General features: G+C 43.2%; 1 protein-coding gene across 2 annotated transcripts in view; it reads left to right on the plus strand.

The window, feature by feature from the left end:
• Positions 1-8,412, plus strand: part of NDC1 (NDC1 transmembrane nucleoporin) — a 30,762-nt gene extending 22,350 nt beyond the window's left edge. For both annotated transcript variants that reach the window (XM_026651757.1, XM_026651756.1), the window contains 4 exons: positions 1,544-1,607; positions 3,557-3,657; positions 4,613-4,773; positions 5,897-8,412. In XM_026651757.1, coding sequence (XP_026507542.1) covers positions 1,544-1,607; positions 3,557-3,657; positions 4,613-4,773; positions 5,897-5,960 — 390 coding nt within the window. In that variant the 3' untranslated portion in view covers positions 5,961-8,412. The remainder of the gene's footprint in view (positions 1-1,543; positions 1,608-3,556; positions 3,658-4,612; positions 4,774-5,896) is intronic.
• The last annotated feature ends 12,763 nt before the right edge of the window (positions 8,413-21,175 follow it).

Raw genomic sequence — 21,175 nt, forward strand, 5'->3', positions numbered from 1 at the left:
TGTACACCAGAAACACATGGGCAGAAGTGGGTTCTAATCCTGTATTAAGTGAACCCTCTAAATTTGGTAGTAACATTTCTAGAACATCTTTTATTCCAGGGTCTTACTGCATTTTACGTACTGTTGTACTGAAGCCTCCAATATTAGAATCATGTATAGAAATGTAACTGTTCTTTACCACAGGTAAACTGAGGTGCATAAATTGCAATTTCCACATAGCATCAGGGCCAAGATTAGAATTTAGGAATCCTGACTTCATATCACTACACTAACTGCTAGAGAACAGTCTCTAGTGTTATACCAGTTAAAACCAGACTTCTCAGGGGGTTAGTTCTTGTGATGTGGACAAACCACGGGAACGTTCCATAAATCTTTTTGGCAGAGGGGGTCAACCTACTGGAAACTTTTTTTTAAAATCTTAATATTGGCACAAAAAGATTAAATAAAATAAATAGGTAGAGCTCAGCATTTTTTAAATTGTGTAGATTTAGTTTGACAGGCCCCAAATCAGCAATCCTCACATACATGATCCAATAACGTGATAGAATTATTGAAAGGATTTCCCTTGGTTCTGATTTTAATCTTTCGTAGACTTAAATGAGTGTTATCACTGGGCCAGGTCATGTCCCCCCATGTCTCTGCATAGAGGGGACCCTCTGCATGCAGAGCTCCTCCTCTGCCTAGTATCAAGGGAGGGGTTCAGCTGCCTCATGGCAATTTTTATGCCTCCCAGTCCTGGCCCCACAGAGACCTTTGTGAAGTCTGAGGTAGAGAGTGGGCCATATTGGGCCAGTCAGTGGAGCTATGGCGTGTACATTGTCCCTCAAGCACAGTGCTTAATTTGTGCCAGGTCAGAGCCCCGGCACCTCTGGGCTCGCTGTGTCTGTTATGAAAGTAAAAAAATGGCTTCAGCCCCTGCATTTTTCGTTACAAATTAAGCACTGTTCAAGCCCCATTGAATTTAGAACCGATTATATAGCCCTATTTTTTGTAAAGCCCCCACTCATGGTTTTCGTGGGCAACTGCAATCAGGAATCTGGGGTACCACTCGGGCAGAGCTAGTGTGCATGTTCAGAGCTTTTAAATGGCCCTGGCCACCCATGCATCTCCTGAGATCTGCTTGTTTTATAGGTGAGTCCTGCAGCCTTTTCTGCCAGGGTGGGAGGTGGTACATAAATACAAGTAGCTTGCCACATCCTGGGGTAGGTCTGCCCAGCATTTTAAAGTATGCTTATTTTGTGCAGGCAAACAGATCCCATGGCGGACATTAGCTGCAATGGAGATGTGTGCTATAACTATTTAGAGCAGGCAAGTCCCAGTTAAATGGTTCAGTCCCTACAGCACCTATAGTAGATGCCAATAAAACTCAGTAGCAAATCTTTTCCGGCGGGGACTACACTGTACAACTGTGTATACTGTGCATGCATTTATAGTCTTGTTAAATAATGTGTGGGATCGTATTTGAAATAAACAACTGTGATGTCTGGTTGACTGGAAAAAAAAAAACCCATGACTTTTCTGAAATCTTATGCTTTCTCCTTAGCATCCAGAGGCCTCGATCCAGGCTGTCTTTTCTGATGCCCAAATGCACATTTGGGCATTAGAAGGTAAGCAACTTCCATTTGAATTTGTGTTTGTTATTCTCTGTTTGTGGTACAACAGCAGTGGACATCATGAAAGAGCTCCAATTCCAGACTTGCTGTATCCATTACTATGTAAATGGATTTAAATAAAGACCTTCTCTTGTAAGTATAACCCACACTCACACCATGTGGCTGTTTTGCCCACCTCGAGTGGCTGGACTATAAGATCTGAATCTGCTACTGGCTTTGAGCTAGCAGACTTGGATCTTTTAGCTCAAGCAGTAGATGTTCATGGGTTTAGATCCAAAAATCCTGGGTTTAATCCCCACTGCTGATACCCACCTTAATTTTCAATTAAGGCGCTCACTGTCAGTACTTTTACCTGTTCAGCACAGAAGCCAGCAATATACTGGTTCCCTGTTGGATAATCTCAGAGCAGTGTGAGATTATACTGTAATACTAAACAATAACGTAATCTTAAGAACACAAGCATCCTCTATACAAACACCGGAAGACCGTTCCCGCCCCAAGAAATTACATTCTGAGTTAAAAGAACAGGAGTACTTGTGGCACCTTAGAGACTAACAAATTTATTTGAGCATAAGCTTTCGTGGGCTACAGCCCACTTCATCAGATGCATAGAATGGAACTATAGTAAGAAATATATATACATACAGAGAACATGAAAAGGTGGAAGTAGCCATACCAACTGTAAGAGGCTAATTAATTAAAATGAGGTATTATCAGCAGAAGAAAAAAAACTTTTTTGTAGTGATAATCAAAATGGCCCATTTTAGACAGTTGACAAGAAGGTGTGAGGATACTTAACATGGGGAAATAGATTGAATATGTGTAATGACCCAGCCACTCCCAGTCTCCCAAGTTAATGGTATCTAGTTTGCATATTAATTCAAGCTCAGCAGTTTCTTGTTGGAGTCTGTTTTTGAAACTTTTCTGTTGCAAAATTGCCACCTTTAAGTCGGTTTCTGAGTGACCAGAGAGGCTGAAGTGTTCTACTGGTTTTTGAATGTTATGATTCCTGATGCAAGACAAACAATAGGTGGAAGCAACAGGTGGAGGGAGGTGGAGGGTAACCGATGAAAATACATGGTTGCATCAGATAGCTATTTGCCCAGTTTGGAGAGCTTTTTAAAAAGAGATACATGAGCAATAGATATTATAGCAATAATTCCTGCTGGCAATCTGCCTAGTCATGACCTACATAATTGACTGATTATATTATGTTAGTACCTAGAAACCCTGTTGTGCTAGGCCAGGCACTGTACAGCAAAATAAAGACTGCAGTCCCTGTGCTAGTAAACTGACAATTTACACAAGACAGAATTCAAAGACAAAAGGGGCGATGTGAGTTGCAGGGGGATAAGAACTATAAATTAAACCTAGTTTGGCAGAAAAACAGATGTGACAGCTTGCCATTTACCTGCCAGTGCCAGATGGAAGTGACTTATTGGTATCATGGCAGAGGTATGTTTTGAGAAGGGATTTAAAAGAATAATGTGGAAGTTTTACCAATATGTGGAGGAAGTATTACCCGTGCAAAATGGGCAGTGTGGGTTAACTAACTATTAATGGTTCCTAACTGGATAACGCTTGGTTAGAGCTATGGAACTAGTTCTGGTGATCTCTAAGTGTAAGACTTGCAAGGTGATGGGGAAGGCAGCAAAGGTAGATGGGCAGCTAAGGCAACAAATCTGGGGATAGTTTATACCATGGAGCAAGTTAGAGCAGCCTCAGGACTGCTGTAACCTGAACCTGGCTGCACTGTACTTCAAGGGATCTCCCCCACGCTAGTGGAATCTTCAGGTTGCAGATGCTGTAAACTGCAGTGGGGGCCAGGATCCGGCCCATTAAATCCCTAGAATTGCAGCATATTCAATTTCTGGAGGCTAAATTAAGATTAGTTAGGTCTTAGTTATATTAGACTTAATATTAACCTCTTTCTTTGCTTGGAGGTCTATCCCGTTTGGTTGCGGCCTCATTTACTGAAGATCGATTTGGAGTTGTCCAAACTACACTGCCAGCTATTCTGAATACCTTACTGACTCTCCAGGAGGTGAGGATCCTTGACATCTCCTTAGTGCAAAACTAGTTCAAGGGGGAAGTTTTCCTGTTCATTTTCCTGTGTCTTACTGTGGCACTGCTGACTAACTATAAAATGAAACTATTATGTCACCACTTAAAATGGCTTATCGTAATCTTCAGTTAAGCTAAACAAAGCACCAGAGTCCTTTTTTAGACTGAATAAATACCTCATTAGATCTTTCTTAACTGACATTACACTTGGAAAGTTTTTTAAATAAATGATACAAAACGCTCAATTATAAACATTGTCTCATGGAAGTAAAAAATATTATAGTGTCAACATAAGTGTTTAGGATTTAATCTTCAACTTGGTCACATACATCCCTCACGTGTAACGTACAGCATTTCAATTACAGAGCCAACAAATTTCAGGAGATCAAACCTGTGTCATGGTTCTCAGCAAATATTAGAGCATTACTTTAGAAGCAATTATCATATCACTATATGATGTATTTGGGAGTGTGTTAATCACACAGATGTGTCTCCAAGGTAATGTTATGTGCCATTTATTATAATCACTGTTCTGTCTTAATGGCAGACTCTCAGAATTTTAGAGGTAATTAAAATTCTTCAGCATAAGGCATTCCAAAAACATGCAATGGAAATGCTTCCTTATTTCTAAAAGATTAGTCATGGCAAAGTTGGGAATTGTTCCTTCTACTGCAGTGTTTGTACTATGTTCAGCATTTAAAGAATCCATAAATGGAGAATCTCCGTTTACAAAGTCTGCTCCTGTATTTCCATTGGCCAAGATGCAGAAGGAATGCTGGGTCAAGCTGTCTCCAATCTTTTTTTACTTGTCAGTGGTGAAACTTCTGAATTTGCTGTTAGTCTCTTCGCTTTACTTGGCACAACCACCTGTGCTATTAGAGTCCGTTTGAAATGGATTCAACGGAACAGTTCTTCTCATTCACTTGTCAATCCAGGTTGTAGATAAGCATTTCAAGCTGCCTCATGCTTCTAGCAAACCTCCCAGGATTTCGGGAAGTCTGATGGATACCTCCTACAAAACGCTACGATTTGCGCTTAGAGCATCCCTGAAAACTGCGATATACCGGATCACTACTACTTTTGGAGAACATCTAAAGTAAGGCCTTTTGTATTGGCAGCTACCCGCTTAGTTCTATTTAAGTGAATGTAATGACAAAGGCCATGTCTACATTAGCACTTATGTCGAAAAAACTTTTGTCGCTCAGGGGGTGGTTTTTTCACATCCCTGAGGAACAAAAGTTTTGCCGGCATAAGCACTCGTGTGCACAGTGCTATGTTGGCAGGAGATGCTTTCCCACCGCTATAGCTTTCGCTGCTCATTGAGCTGGTTTTATTATGTCAACAGGAGAGCTCTCTCCGGTTAGCATAACATGGCTACACCAGAGCTCTTACAGCGGCACAGTACAGCTGTGCTGCTGTAAGCTTGTAAGTGTAGACATGGCCCAAGTGTATCTATGGAAAGCGAAGTCCCATGAATAGGACCTTTACAGGACATCAAGTAACAATTTTCAGCTGTTGAAAACACAAAGGGAATTTTCCCAATTCCCCCTCCTAATGGCAATGAATATGTATTATTCACAGGGATAATCATCTGTAGAGTCCTAGTAGCCCCCAAACATGGGGCTTTGACTGTCAGGCTCTGGCTGGCTGTGCTGTTCTTGTAAAAGCAATAGGCAGCCTCATTCCTAATTTGTGGACATGCAGGTTGATGGAAGTTACATGAACTGTGAGATCATCATTCTTCTGTTGGCATTTGGCCACTGTGCTATTAACTTTGAAAGTAACAGTAACACATGAGCAACAACTACTTTATAAGGGATTTTCCTTTGCAGACTTCAGATATATTTAAAATAGATTGTTTACATTGGGAGAAGATGTGCATGAATTTGTTAAATACTAAAGGAGCTTATAAGTGAATTACTGTTTAGGATCTCGTTTAAAAGAACAAATACCTTTCAGTAATTAAAACTATTTAATACTTTCATACATGAGAGCAGGTTTAAGAAGAAGTATCCAACTCCAAATCTGAATTCGCTTGTCTTTGCCCTTACTATTTGAATGTAGGTTTTTATTATATAACACAGCTGGGTTTTCTAGATTTCTAATGGACTCCCAACTATTGATTTCAACTTGTGCTTAAAATGTTTTGACCTATGAGGTTTGCTCTACAGTTGATGTAACATATTAATGTAAAATTTTATGCTTGTATTTTGTTCTAGTGCAGTTCACGTGTCTGCAGAGCATAAGAAAAGACTTCAGCAGTTCTTGGAGTTCAAAGAATAGTTAAGTAAATTAAATCGCTTACGTTGCTGATACTGCTTCAGATGGACAGTACATGTTTAGCATTCTTGAACTGGAAGAAAGTGGGTCTTCCTATCTTGTTTGGTGGCCTTTTCAAAAAGTGTATTTTAAATGTAAATCATGGAGTGCAACTCTTAGCAGAATTACAAAAAACTTCTGTTTGGATCACTTTACTTGATCTTTTGTATAATAAAGCTCTTTTTTTAAAAATTTCTTAGTTTAAATATTCTTGGCAATTGAAGAAACCTCAGTTGTTGTTTTTATGAGATTAGTATCTGCTTTTGAGGAGAACAGGGTTAATTTGTCACTTGCTTTACCAGGTATGTTTTGCCTGGCAGTTGATATTAAAGAATGGGGGGCAGATTTGCAAAGGCGCTTAGGCACTTAAAGAGGCAGATAGGCCCCTTGTAACACTTACACTAGGCACCTATGTGCATCTTTAGGCACCTGAATACCTTTGTAGATCTGGTCCTTGCATTCTTTAGTGCAGGGAGTTTGTGCTTTAAGTGATTCAAAAGTATGTATGTTGTGCTACAGGATAAAAGGGGCAACATTTCTGTCTGATGGCAAAACATCTGCAAAACAAAATGGTGAGCAGAAAGCCATATCTAAAGAACACAAGCAAGTACTGTTTACTTTGTAAACTATATAGTTTGAGAAACTAGCAACTTGGATTTTAGTTTCAAGAGGGTTTGCAGAATTGTTACTGATGAGTGGTTTTTAAATTAAATTGATCTACATAAAGACATGTAGAAAACATTAAAGTTAGTAAAGCTTTCCTAGTAGCAATTCTAAGGCTCAACTCAAAAAGTTTGAATTGACAACCTTTTTGTTAGAATGGTAAGCAAGAAATATGAAGATGTATTTTGGTGGTAGCATTTCATCCTTACATTTCAATATCTGCCTCACATGGGAAACAAATTTTGGTAACTTCTGAGCATCAGTTAAATGTAAGCAAGCCTGTCATCACATTTGAAGGGACCACACTACCTCTTAAAGATAAAGTAACTGCACACAAGTGTATTAATGTATTTAACAGTGCAGGCACCACACCACAAATATATGTAATAAGAGATTCTGAGATGCAGCTGCAATATTTTCAGCAAAAAAGCAAACTGAACACTTACAAATGGATTCAGGGTGGTGGTGGTGGATATAGATTCAAGTCTTGTTTCCATTGGTTTAACTCCATTCCCTTCAGCGAACGTACCCGTCTTACACCAGTGTAACCAAGATTAGAACATGGCCCTAACACTAACTCATATTTGCAAAGGAATTTGGATAGGACAGGTCTTGCTCATGTAACTGGCTTTTAATAGTTCAATTGGTGTGAGGAACCAAGTGACTTGATGACAGATAGCAAGTACTACATTCTGCAGTGACCCGTTAGGGTTTTATGTTGAAAAAACAAACAAACTTGAGACATGTATGGTGCTCTAATTAGTAAAACTCTCAGGAATTCATCATATTGCTGTAGTACCTACATGTCAGGGTTCTCAGCTTTGATATTGAGGTATATTATCCACTTTAGATCCAAATATATCTTGGCGTTTACTATAAACTGATAACCTCAATTTAAGGACTTGATGTTTAAATCCCACATAATTTAAGGTTTTCACTGAATTTAACGTCTGCCTGGCATTTGGGTAGGATTTTCGTACTTGCCTGTTTGGCTTTTTTGTAATTTGACGTACTCATTTTTCATTATTACACAGTGCACCTGGGCCAAAATATGGTCTGGTAACTGAATGAGTTACATCTCAGAACTGACTTGTTCAAATGGTTTCGTTAAAAGTTTCAAACACTTAAAAAATCTGCACCTTTTTTCTTAGCAATACAGTAGGAAGGTGCACATGAGGAAGCACTCCTGTGTACTATAAGTTGTAACTAACTGTATTATGGCTAATACCAGGAGTCTTAAAATGCAGACTTCTGTCTGAAACTAAATGTTTGAGGTTGGTCCCCCTTGTTTTGCAATGGAGATATACACATCTTCCCCCCCAACTACTGCTGAGTAGAATTCACTGAACCCTGTGTGCACTAGCTGGAGAGGTACTTTGCAAGGCAAGAACTGATTACTGTGTGATTTCTTTAAAAAGCTACAGCTCTCTGCTCAAAAGGATGGCTATTAAAAGTCACAGAAGAGTCCATGTCTCTCTCTTCATAGTTTTACCTCTGGTGGCATTGCCCTTAAGCACATTTTTGATAGGGTTATGAGCATGAGAAACGGTTAAATACAGCATTAGTTCTGTTTATTTAGCTTTATCTCTTTAAATGGTATAAAATCCATATGCCTACTCTGTAACAAACTGAAGAGGTGACTACTATACAGCCCAAATGGACATGGGGGAGAACAATTTTGCTTTAATGTGTTTTACTGCCTGATAATTACTACTTTCCTCAAGGCCTAATAGATCAACCTTTACAGCCTTTTTATATACAATTGCCTCTAAATAAAAATACCCTTTCTTTGCAACCTGTGTTTGAAATGAAATTGGGATTCTTTGTCCTTTCCATCACTGCAGCCTCAGTCTGGAGAAGAAATTGCAAAACGTTTCTACAATTGGTCTCTAAATTATTTCAATTCATATAAGGCAAACTGCATGCAGCAAGTGGCTAGACCAGCTTTGCTGAGCTGTTGCAGTTTACTGTGTTGTCTGTTGAAAGTGAAAGTAAATCCAACCAAGTGGGGTTGGTTGTGGTGAGAATTTTATGAACCAGTCACCTTTCTAAAAAGGTTAACTGTAGCCGAATATCTGAAATGAGCTGGGTGCAGCTTTAACTAGATTCTGTTGAAGTGCACAGTTTTCTTTTAAAATAAAGGTTTCTCGGGTCTGTATGACTATTATATGTAATCATTGAAGTGGGAGTGTAAAATTAACTTTGCTATTTACAAACCTATGCACCCCCTCTTACTTTCCAAGTTAAACTTTGAAAAGGATATGAATGAACAAAGTATCAATAGGGGATTAGTAGGCAAAGGTAGCTACACTTTGAGATTTAACTGGTTGGTCTGAGCACTTTTCTCTCTGGAAAACTGGTGCATGATTTCTCAACCTCTGCTCAAAGCCTGAAATGAAGCGGTCTCAGCCTTCAGAGTAGTGTTCTTGGACAGAGACTGCATTGAGCAAGGCACAATGTTTGTAACATACAAATAGCTTTTTGTGGAGCAGCCAGCTCCCAGCCGCTGAGAGGCATGCTTGGCTTCTAGGTCAGTGCCTCCTTCCATGATTAGCCCCTCAGACACAAACAGCTGCAGAGGCTATCAGCTGTTTTTCCCCTCCTGCCCTCTATTTTTCTCTACTTTTGATGTTTGTCTGTTTTAACTTTTCAAAGTCTCAACCTCTGACCAATAAATTTGTTGTTTCTTCTCCAGTTTATCAACAATTGTAAACTTCCCTAACGTAATGGGCAAAAGTGGGCTGAGCAAAAGCGATGGGTCATACAACTAATATAAGATGCAGCATAAAGCTCCCACAAGGTGTCAAATGTCATGCATCATATCTATTGTTTGCACAGTCTAATGGTTCTTAAGCACCATCCACTGGCTAATGTATTTGATACATGGTGGTAATTCAGGGGAGAATTTGGTAGGATTTGGGGAGTTTATATAGCACCTTTCAAGCTGAAGGAAGTCAAAGGATGATACAAATTATATCTAAGGATCACTTTCCACTGTAATTCAGCCATGCAAAGAATATCCAATGCTAAGCTAGCACAGTGTAATTTTGTGGGGGTGTTTTGGAGAAGGTTAGCTTAATTTAATGGTCTGTGTACTTGGTGAACAGGACAGCAGATAACTCTTTTCAAATCTTTCTGTTTGCCAGCAGAGGTCACTGCTCCAAACATATTTAGGAAAATAGCTAGATTGCAGGCTGATCTGCTTTTTAGTGGTGCCAGGGAAGGACATACTGAAAACTATCATGCCAAGCTTTATTTAAGGCCCCTATGCTGCAATGAGAATTGTGTAGGTGCATTCTTACAGCTGTGTAGATCCCCATAGACTTCAGTAGGGCTCGGCATAGGTGCAGGAGCATGTATACAAGAAATTAGAGACCAGTCTGTCTAACTTTGATACCTGGAAAGATACTGGAACAAATTTATTAAATCATCCGTTTGTAAGAACCTAGAGAATAATAGGGTTATAAGAAATAGCCAGCATGGTTTTGTCAAAAGTAAATCTGGCCAAGCCAGCCTAATGTCCTATATGACAGGATTATTGGCAGATCGATCACATCTACAGCTTTCGCCCTATCGGTCTTGATTTTAGTAAGGCTTTTGACATTCTCATAGGCAAACTAGGGATAGGTGGTCTAGGTGAAATTACTATAAAATGCATGCACAATGGGTTGAAAAACTGTACTCAAAGAGTAGTTATCAATGGCTTGCTGTCAAACTGGGGGGATGTTTCTAAAGTGGGCCCATAGGGGCCTGTCCTGAGTCTGATACTATTTTAATATTAATGACTTGGATACTGGAGTCGCGAGTACACTTATAAAATTTGCAGATGACACCAAGCTGGAAGATTTTGCTAACCCTTTGGAGGACAGGGTTAGTGTTCCAAGTGATCCTGACGAACTTCAGAATTGGTCTGAATTAAACAAGATGAAATTCAATAAAGACAAGTGCAATGTACTTCACTTAGGAAGGAAAAATCAAATACACAATGAGGAATAACTGCTGAAAAGGATCACAGGCCTTGAGTGGATCACAAATTTGAATACCAGCCAACAAAGTGGTGCGGTTGCAAAAAATGCTAATATTTGTGGTTGTATTAGCAGGAGTGTTGTGTGTAAGACACAGGAGGTAATTCTCCTGCTTTCATAAGCACTTCTGAAGCCTCAGCTGGTGTGTCCGGTTCTGGGCATCCCACTTTAAGAAAGATATGGACAAGTTGGAGAGAGTCCAGAGGAAAGTAACAAAAATGATAAGTTTAGAAAACCTGACCTATGAAGAAACCCAGTTTTTAAAATCTGTTTTAGTCTTGGGAAAAGACGATTGAGGGGGAATCTGATAAGCCTTCATATATGTTAAAGACCCTCATAAAGAGGACTTTGATCACTTGTTCTCTATGTCCAATGAAGGTAGGATAAGAAGTAATCAGCTTTATGTGCCACAAAGGAGGTTTAGGTTAGATATAAGGAAAAATTTTCTAATAGGATAGTAAGTACTGGAATAGGTTTCTAAGGGAGGTTGTCACTTTAAGAACAGGTTGGACAGACACCTGTCAGGGATGGTCGAGATTTACTTTGTCCTGCCTCAGCACAGTAAGCTGGACTAGATGACCTCGTGAGGTCACTTCCAACCCTACGTTTCTGTGATTCTAGGATCTCATTGCAGGATTGGGACCTGATTCCATATCTTTACATGCACATAAGTGAACAAACTTGAAACCTGTTTGCCACACCACTTTTATATTAACAAGGTCGTTACAGGAAGAACTGGCACTGCTGCCTACGGTTAAGGTTACCTAACACTTTCCAGTATAGGACCCTATTTTCAGGTGGTTGGGTGCACTGTGTAGTTGTGGGGGATTGTGAGTTACAGATTATTGTAATAAGCCATAAATCCAGTGTCTCTATTCAGTCCATGAGTTTGTGTCTAGCAAAGTTATGAAAAGTGCCCAGGCTTGTCTTTTGAAAGTATTGTGCAGGTTTCCTTTAAGGGCCCTGACGGATAGGTCAGATAAAGAGTGAAGGTCATAGGGTAAAAATTGGGTAACCAGAAGGGGACACCAAGCAGAAAGCCCCCAACAATGACCACTACTCCTCAAAGACGTTTAGGGAGTCAGTGGACACTGCCCCAGGGCAGTCTGCTCAGAGGCATGATTGGATAAGGGAACAGAAATAGGCCCCACAGTTGCACAACATCTGTCCAACATCTTCCTCCTGGTATGATAGGTGGCCATCTTGGCCAGTGCTAGGAGGTGGTTGATGGGGAGGTCCCAGGACTTGATGGACCAATGGATGGGGTGTGCCCAGATCAGGAGGTGCAGGGAAAAGTGCAGCCAGAACCTCAGTAAGAGGTTCTGGAGGAGCTGGAAGAGGAGCTGCAACCTGACGCACTCTACATAGATGTGTGCCAGGGTCTCCCTTTTTCCACAAAAGGGGCAGGTGTCGGGAGTTTGTGAACCACGTCGGGTACATGCCCATGCTTGCAGTTCCATCAAGGAGCTGCCAACTAATGTCCCCAATGGGCCATGGAACCTGGGTGCATTGGAAGGTGTGGAGTGAATGAGGTAGGGAACTGCAGAAAGAGAGAAGATGGATTTGTGGTTCAGGCAGTTGAATGCTGCCCTGGAGAACTGGATTCTATCCCTGTCTCTGCTGCAGAGTTTCTGTGTGATTCTGGGCAGGTCACATAAACCAAACTTTTCACAGGTGGCCACTGTGTTTGCCTCGCTTTATGGGTGCACAGTTTCAAACCTGGTGTCTGATTTGCAGAAGTGCTGGGTGCTCACAACTGCACCTGAAGTCAATGGGGGCTGGGCTTTGAACATATTAAGTGCTATACAGTACTAAGGCTATGTCTACATTGTGCACCTTACAACGGTACAGCCATGGCGTTGTAATGCGCACAGCGTAGCCACTCTGTCACCCGGAGAGCGCTCTCCTGACGACAAAATAAAACCACCCCCCAACAAGGGGCGGGAGAGTGTCTCCCACCAATGAAGCACCATCCACACTGGTGCTTTTCGTTGTTAGAACTTTTGTCATTCGGGGGGGCGGAGGTTCACATCCCCGAGCGACAAGTTTTAACAAAAGAGCAGTTTAGAAAACTCAGGTGCAATGTCTCAAGTTTTGCCCCCTAAATTTAGCGGACACTTTGACAATTTCTGCTTTAATCTCTGTGCCTCAGGTCCCCATCTGTAAAATGGGGATACTGCTACCTCGTAGGGGGTATTGTGAATATAGATTAACTCACGTTTGTGAAGCACTCTGATGGTATGGTGATGAGCGCCATAGAAACGCCCAGGGGATTAACAATTCTGCATTTACTGCATGCCATCCCAACCCTGCACTGAATATGCTCAGTGTGTGGCCCTCATGCCAATGAGGAGAATACAAAATATTAGAGTCAACCATTCGGTGAGCATCATTCATCCTGTGCACTGAATGAGCAGATGTCGTGTGGACAAATATGCTATTGTTTTAATTATAATGCATACACACGGGGTTGAATTAATGCAACCTTAATTTTAGCATTTCCTAACTTTTGAGGGTTTAACTATCTGCAGCTTAAATTTTCTTTTGAAGTAGGTGGTTGGTTTTGTTTTGCTTTTTGTATGCATGATGGATCTACTGTGTGAGATGAATCTATAACTGCTTCAGAAATAACTAACATCGTTTTTGCATCTAAAGTACAGTAACCCTAACTGAGTGTGTCAGGTAGAATAGTCCTATTTATCTGGAATCCTGTACAGTTATCTGCCAAATTTCCAATCAAAAGGACCGAAGGAATTGCACTGAGCCTTTGATCCTTGAATCACTGGCCACCTATTACGTTTTTGGCATCTAAAGTGGATTGGAGATTTTTCTTTTGTTTTTCCCAGTCCAGGGTATACTAGCTACTAGTTCTATTTGAAAAGAGACTAACTTTTGAAAGATAAAAATCACACTGATCTGGGGCCTTTTCTTTTAACTACAAGATTATTAAATCTGTAAATTATGAAGGAATGGCTGAACACACCACTAGTTAATGAGTGGTCAGTTTGACCTTGCTGTCTTAATTTAAAAGGTCATTTAAAAACCATTATAAGAAAGGACTCATGGTTTTTGTGCTGCCTTAAAGGGACACTATCAGACTTTTAAAATGAACCCATCTCCACAGATATCCCCTTCGGTTAAGAATTTGTCTGGCTTTGTTTTTTATGCTATCTGTGTTGCAGTAAATTTAAAATAAAAACAAGCCTGGATTTTTGCATGACATTGTAAATTCATTTGTGTGTGTGAATTAACAGCACATTTGAAAACTGGGTTATTTATAACAGGGGTTTTCATCTCTCCCGCAAGGAATGTTTTTTATTCTAAATAGAATCCTGATGGTAACATCTACTCACTGTAACAACTGTTAAAGCAGGGGAGTTCTAAGGCATTGCAATCTCAAGCATATCCCTTTAAAAAATTTCAAGCCCCCCCCCCCATTCCCCCGTTTTTCCTTACATAAGCAAAAGCAGGACTTTCCATATGGAAGCCAGTGAATAAATCAGATCTGTGTGTTCGCTCTTCAGAGTCCATTTTAAAGGTGACTTTGTTTTAGTTCTTTTTCCTCCAGAGAAAACTTACATAGTGAAACAGAGACCTCAGAGCGTGGCTCACATCTAAATAGAGTATCTTGTGGAGATCCCCTGTTCTGTTTGCCTCAGACAACATCCCTGTGGCTACCACAGCAGTTGATTACTAGTGAAGGTGGTAACATAGGGAGAGTATTTTGGAGACAGTATTTTATCCATTGACTCCCGTGGACTCCTGTGGATTTCAGGGCTCAGACCCTAAGAGGGCTGTACATTTGGGGGGAGGAGGGGGGAATTAATTGCATTGTCCCCTTTTCATCTTCATTTAATGACCTTCCTCATCCATTTTTGTTGTTGTTCCCTGTTCCTCTGCCCCTCGTTACTGTCTGGTTCTTTCCCCCTGCAGATGCTTTCTTGTTCCCTTCTCACATACTCCGATCTCAGGGAGCAGCTCCAGTTCCCTGTTCCTAGAGGAGCAGCTTGAATCAGAGACTGTTGTGTCCCACCCTCCATTTTTACAGTGGCCAGTACAGGTGTTGCAGCTCTTCATTGCAAAGAAGAACCCGGGTGCCTGTAGAAGCACCTGGAAACAGAGGAGGGACCAGTTAGCCACAGACCATCAGTAACATAACAGCTCCGGTAACCAAACTTGTTCAACCATCAATCTTTCTTCCCACCAACAGGAAAGTTTGTGTGTTTGTGTGTGTGTGTGTTTGTGTTTGTTTGTTATCTATGCTTTTCTATGACCCTGGTCTACAGTGAAACCACTATCAGCTAGCTGCCGGTATATCACTGTTGTTGCTAGCATAGCTTCCCTGATCAATGGGGCCAGGGCTTTGTTTTTGGTCTCAGAACCAAGTTACATCACCGCCGTATTAAGAGCATGCAGACTTCTGAAATGCATAATATTGAGAGGATTTAATTGTTTAGTCTTGATCTAATCTGAATAGGAGCAAGGTTACTCCCTTAGGGCTGGAGTGAGTATACACACAGCCCTGAGCAAGGGGTCGTGCCTCTATTGCACCCACCCAGAAATAGCTTCAGCAAGCTTTCTGACAAATACCCCCTGCATCACTGTTCCTTCTGTTTCTTTTTGTTGCTGGCAGGTGCTAGTTTACTATTATAACGGTCAGTTACTACCCACCAGTAGCTGAAAGCCTGTGCTGTGGCACCAATGCTCAGGTGGTGGGTTACTTAAGCCATCTCCCTAATACACTCAATTAAACTGTTGCATGCAAATTAGCTGCAGAGTAAGGGTAGAGATTGGTTTAATTACCTCTGATCACAAAGGTCGAGGATTCTTGGCATGACATAGATACATGCCTTACTGTAGCAGTATTCCATACAGATGTGACTTGTAAAGTCAAAATGGCTAAGAACTTAGAAATTGGACAGTAACAGACCACAAAACCCAGTGCTCATTCAACCTGGTGATATTCTAACAAAAAGAGCTCTCATCCATGCTTGTAGCAGCTTCCAGCATGTGTCAGTGATGTTTTAGGCTTCAGAGTCACAGAATGACAATCCTGCCATCCTATTAGAGAGAGTCCAACCTGGGTCAGCTACTCTGCCGGGGGGGGGGGGGGTGGGACAAGGTTCTGTTTATTCCCCATCCACACCCTCCCCCTTGATCTAGGAAGGGAGTAAACAGGCACATAGGAGTAGGGCTATGTGCCTGGACCTAAGAACCAGGTCACCCACACAGGGAGGTAAGGGAGGTCCAAATCACAATCTTGCTCCCACCAGCTTAATTGAAGAGTTTTGGAAAGTAAAACTAAAATTCTACCCCAGACAGGGCTGTCCATACACAGAACTTTAGTGGGGGTTGGAGCAAACTCTGAAACTGAGGACCCCCCTCCATCCAGAAAAATTACCACTGAGGTGAGGTCCCAGCAGGGGAAGGGGAATAGAGCAAGCCTGCCCTGCGCTCACACCACAGTGGTGGCTCCTATCCAGGATGGTGGGCCTGACTGTCTACTCTGGGGTCACAGTGCCACTCAGGGTTGGCCTGGTCACCGCTCCATCATGAGCAAATTTGAGCATGTGGCATTGCGACCTGCCGTGCAGTGCCACAGGTTTGTGCCAGGTTGCAGCACCAGTCAGTTTGGGAGCCCTCTCAAACAAGGGGCTCGGAGCAAACTACCTCTTTCCCCCACTTCTGGGCAGTTTCTGACTACAAGCCAGCATTGCCTGTACTCAGGGAAAGGACATCCTTCCTGTCTCTGCCACTCCAGGGACAGTAATGGTGACTCCATCAGAGGTGGAGAGGAGGCAGTGAGGACAGGCCTGAGCCTGCAACCTTCATACATGAGTAGCCAGTCACACTGAACTCTGCCTTAGCATCCAGACATGTGAACCCAAATGGCTGGTGGAAAAATCATCACTGAAATAACGTAACAGAGTGATTGGTGAGAGGACCTAATGATTAACTTTCCTGAGGTGTATGGAGATGGGATTTGATGATCCAGATCCGGGACAGAGTGACAGTGTTGGGGTGAGAAAGCATTTGCAACACAAGCCCTGCATCCAGCAAAGTCATGCAGGCAAGTGCATTTACTACTGGTAAGAAACGAGTCTTACCCGTAGTAAATGCACTTGCCTGCCTTTGCACTCCAGTCCTAAAATATATTGTAATGTGCTTTTTGGAAACAGCCAGTGGAGGATACTTACACACTGTCTATTGCATGCAGGTGAACTGGAGTTCTCTGCACAGACCCTGATTACTTTATGCAGTGTGAGAGAGCAGGTGTGAACTGGCCTTTCTCATGGCAGCCATCTGTGTTTGCACTTTGGGTCTGACTCTCCTGTCACTCATGCTGGCCTCAGTGAAATTACTCTTGACTGACACCAGTGAGAGATCAGAATCAGGCCCAGTGTCCCCAGGTTAGAGATCCCATCCTTATTCTTAAGGTGTCAGGCATTTCCTGCAGTGGCCTCTAGGTGTGGGACTTGCTTCTCCCTTGAATCCAGCCAAGTCCATATCCCGCCTCTGGTAGAAAGAAGTGTCCTTTTAGACCAGGGGTAGGCAACCTATGGCATGTGTGCCGAAGGCGGCACGTGAGCTGATTTTCAGTGGCACTCTCGCTGCGTGGGTCCTGGCCACCGGTCCGTGGGGCTCTGCATTTTAATTTAATTTTAAATGAAGCTTCTTAAACATTTTTAAAACCTTATTTACTTTACATACAATAGTTTAGTTATATATTATAGACTTATAGAATGAGACCTTCTAAAAACGTTAAAATGTATTACTGGCACGCGAAACCTTAAATTAGAGTGAATAAATGAAGACTCGGCACACCACTTCTGAAAGGTTGCCGACCCCTGTTTTAGACTGACATGTTGGCCTCTGACTTCTCTCTTCCCCCCTCTTTTTGCACTACGTTCCCTCAGTCACATTCACTGTTTTACTCTAGGGCACAGCTCCAGGAGAGCTGTGGGTCGAGGTGAGGGGTGCTGTAATTGAGAATTATATTAAGTATGTGGCAGCCTCTGCTGGTATTTATTTCACACTTTGCATAAGCCAGTTCACTCCATTGACTTTAGTGATGTTGGATCTGCTTACACCAGGGCTGAATTTGGCCCAGTGACTTGAAACTTCATCACTGAAGTGTGGAGAGAAAACAGTCTGACTACAAGAACAAATGTGCTTAAATCACACAACGGCTGGATGTAAGTGGCCTAAAGCAGGAAATTCACAATGAGATCAGTAGCAGTCTAAGTGTTAAATTTCCTTCTTTTCTTAGTTTAAAAAGATTCTTAACATCTAAAAAGAAAAATCAACATGAAAAGTTATAAAACATGTCTGATATTACCTGTGTTCCAGGAACAACAGAGAAACAAGGTGGGTGAGGTAATATCTTTTATTGGACCAATTTTGGTTGGTGAGAAAACTCCCAGGAAAAATACATGGTTGGTCTGGACCTCAGCTGTGTGAAGTGGTGTAGCTATACCAGTTTATACCACCTGAGGACCTGACCCTGTGTATTTAAGCTTAATGTAAACATTAGGCCTTTCCTTTTCTAAGATCCAATATGATTTCCCTAGTTACATTGTAGTATGACATATTATTTCCCCCTATGAATTTTAATGCCACTTCACAAATCATTATGGTTTAGTGTGTTAATAATTTAAGATGCAAATTTAGTACATTATTATTCATTTCCAATAGCACCTATAATTTGCTAGACATTTTCCAAATGGAAAAGAAGGAACTGCTGCTGTCCCCATTAAGCTACAGCCAGAGAGACCGAGCAGGGGAAGGAATACAACCAATTAGTAGTGGGCAAGATGGTAATTGGCCACATCATGGGAGCATAAAGTTAACACAGGTTTGGTTGGTTGTTTTTAATCCTCATAACATCACTCCTGGACTGGGTCACAATTCGAGGTTTGTGCCCCGTAGCTGATTTTTCAATCTCTTGTCTTACTTGAGTTTTTTATTTAACCCTCCTCTCCCCCCGCCGCCCTCCCTGCTATTTGTGTCATGGGCTACACATCTGCCAAATTCTGTATCTGTTAACAGAAGCTTCAGGCGAGTCTCATCTTACGTGGGGGTTCCGTTTCGTGGTTAGCGCGTAAAGCAAAAACCGCGTATAGTCAAAATTACATTGAGTTGCATGGCGGGCGACATCGCCTGCACTACAGGTACAGTATTAAAATAGTTATTTTTCTCTTTTTTGTTTTTGCCAACTGCGTAAAGCTGAAATCGCGCATGTTAAATGCGTGTAAGATGCGACAGACCTGTATTGAATGACACCAGTACAAAAGGAACCCTCACCTGATTTTGTTTTTCATATTTAAAAGTGGCCGAAGTGGGGTTAGACTAGATGACCTCCTGAGGTCTCTTCCAATCCTAATCTATGATTCTAAGGGATGTATATGATGTAAATCACATTCTGCCAAGTGAGCTACAATAGATAGGGTAAGTGCCATCAAAGGACACCCCGGCCTTTGTGCTCCTCATAACGGGGAAAGAGGGACTCTAATAGTAGGTGCATCATTGTCCCTGATCCTTAAATGGGTGGAGCGGTCCTAAATCATGTGGGTGTATCCTCCAGGTTTGACCTGCAGGCAAATGAAAACTCCCTCTTTCCGACCAGATTTCATTCTGCCTCACCCTAGGCACCCTGGCTGTCAGCAGCCCCTGACACAACACAGTGTGTAAAGCAGGGCCAAGTTTCAACCCTGCACTCAGTTTGGGCTGTGAGGTGTTTTGACCTGTTGCAGGTATGCTAGCATTGCCTCATGACAGTGCATCCTAGCGCTGTGTGCATACATGCATCTCTACACCTCTCTATAGATGGAACAGGCTGATACCGTGTATAAAGGGAGGTGCAAGTATAGATAAAACTGCAAAGGCCATGTGAAGACATGGCCAGATTGTACCTAGCTCTGAAAGACAGCGAGGAGGCCTGCCTCTCTGACACTCAGCACCGGTATAGCCTGTCCTGCCACTAAGGACCTTTGACTTGGTGGCTGAGTAGCTGAACCTGCTATATAGCTGTAGGTACAGAATACCAACGTGTCTATCCCTGGAATAGATGGGTGCACGTGAGACTGTGTGGCCATTGGTGTGCATGTATGTAAAGGTGCACATATGCACTTGTACATCAGTGTGTGCCAGTATGGGTGTGGGGTGTGCATGGGTGTAGTGTGTGCCCCTACGGGTGTGGGGTGTGCCGGGGTGGGTAGTGTGTGCCAGTATGGGTGTGTGTGGTGTGCATGGGTGTGTGGTGTGTATGGTGTGCAGGGATGTATGGTGTGTGTGGTGTGCCGGGGTGGGTAGTGTGTGCCAGTATGGGGGTGTGTGGTGTGCATGGGTGTGTATGGTGTGCAGGGATGTATGGTGTGTGTGGTGTGCTGGGGTGGGTAGTGTGTGCCCGTGCGGAGGTGTGTGGTGTGCAGGGCTGCCCCTGCACACCTGCGATGCGGGGGCACGTGTGTACCTGTCCAGAGGGGCGCGCGACACGTGCCAGTACCTGCGCCTGCCGCCCCGACACGCGGGTCCGGCGAAGGGCTCACGCCGGCTCTCCAGCCTGTCAAGCCCCGACGCGGGGGGGCGGCCCAGCCCTCCCTCTCCCCGCCCTGACTGGCTCGGGGGCCGGGCTTGCTCCGGCGCTGCGGCAGGGCAATGGCCCGGGCTGCCGCCCGTCAGACAGCCGGCCCCGGAGGGGCGGGGGCTCGGGCTCGGCGGGGAGCGGAGCGGAGCGGCGGGACGGTGCTAGCGGCGCGGTGGCGGCGGCGGCAGCCGGGAGGAGGGAGCCCGCCTGCATCCCCAGGCCAGGTAGGAGAGCGCGGGGCTGGGCGGTGTCTGGCGCACGCTGCCCGGGCAGCCGCTGTCCAGCGCCATCTGCCTCTGCAGCTCGTGCCGCCCGGGCTGGGCTGGGGGAGCCGGGCTGGTGCCACCCCCGCCGCGGCTCGGGTTCGCCTTTCCCCTGGCGGCCGCTGCCTGGCCGCGGAGCTGAGCCCTCGCGAGCCGCAGCGACCCACGGGCAGCGGATTAGCACGTCGTGAAAGTCGAGAGTTCAGAGTCACGCTACATAAACAACCTCCTCGGGGTTATTTGCATGAAAACCACAGCTCTTGGTGTCTGGGCGGTTGCTGTTTGAATGGTTCAACTGAACGGAATCATCCTGAATAAATCATTCCAAGTTTTTCTTTTCTTTCCCCTGAAATGACTGAAAGGACCAGCAGTGTCACTGGGGGAAAAAACAACCAGCCAGCCAAACAAACCTATGAGCAGTTTTAAAAGCTAAACTCCCCGCTCTCTCCCAAACAGCCCCAGAGCCGTGAAAAGTGCCTTTCCATCCCTGTATTTATGAGTCTGTATGGGGAGAAAGTGCTGGCTTACCTTCCTTTGACAATAATACAGGATTTGTTTGACTAAACACCAGGAAACATCTCACTGAGATTGTATTCATTAACCCTTTAGGGTTTCCAGGTTTGCAGTAGCCTCTTCTTTTAA

The sequence above is a fragment of the Terrapene carolina genome, unplaced genomic scaffold, assembly GCF_002925995.2.
Source record: "Terrapene carolina triunguis isolate 2854851 unplaced genomic scaffold, T_m_triunguis-2.0 Scaffold102, whole genome shotgun sequence".
Taxonomy (NCBI): Eukaryota; Metazoa; Chordata; order Testudines; family Emydidae; genus Terrapene; species Terrapene triunguis.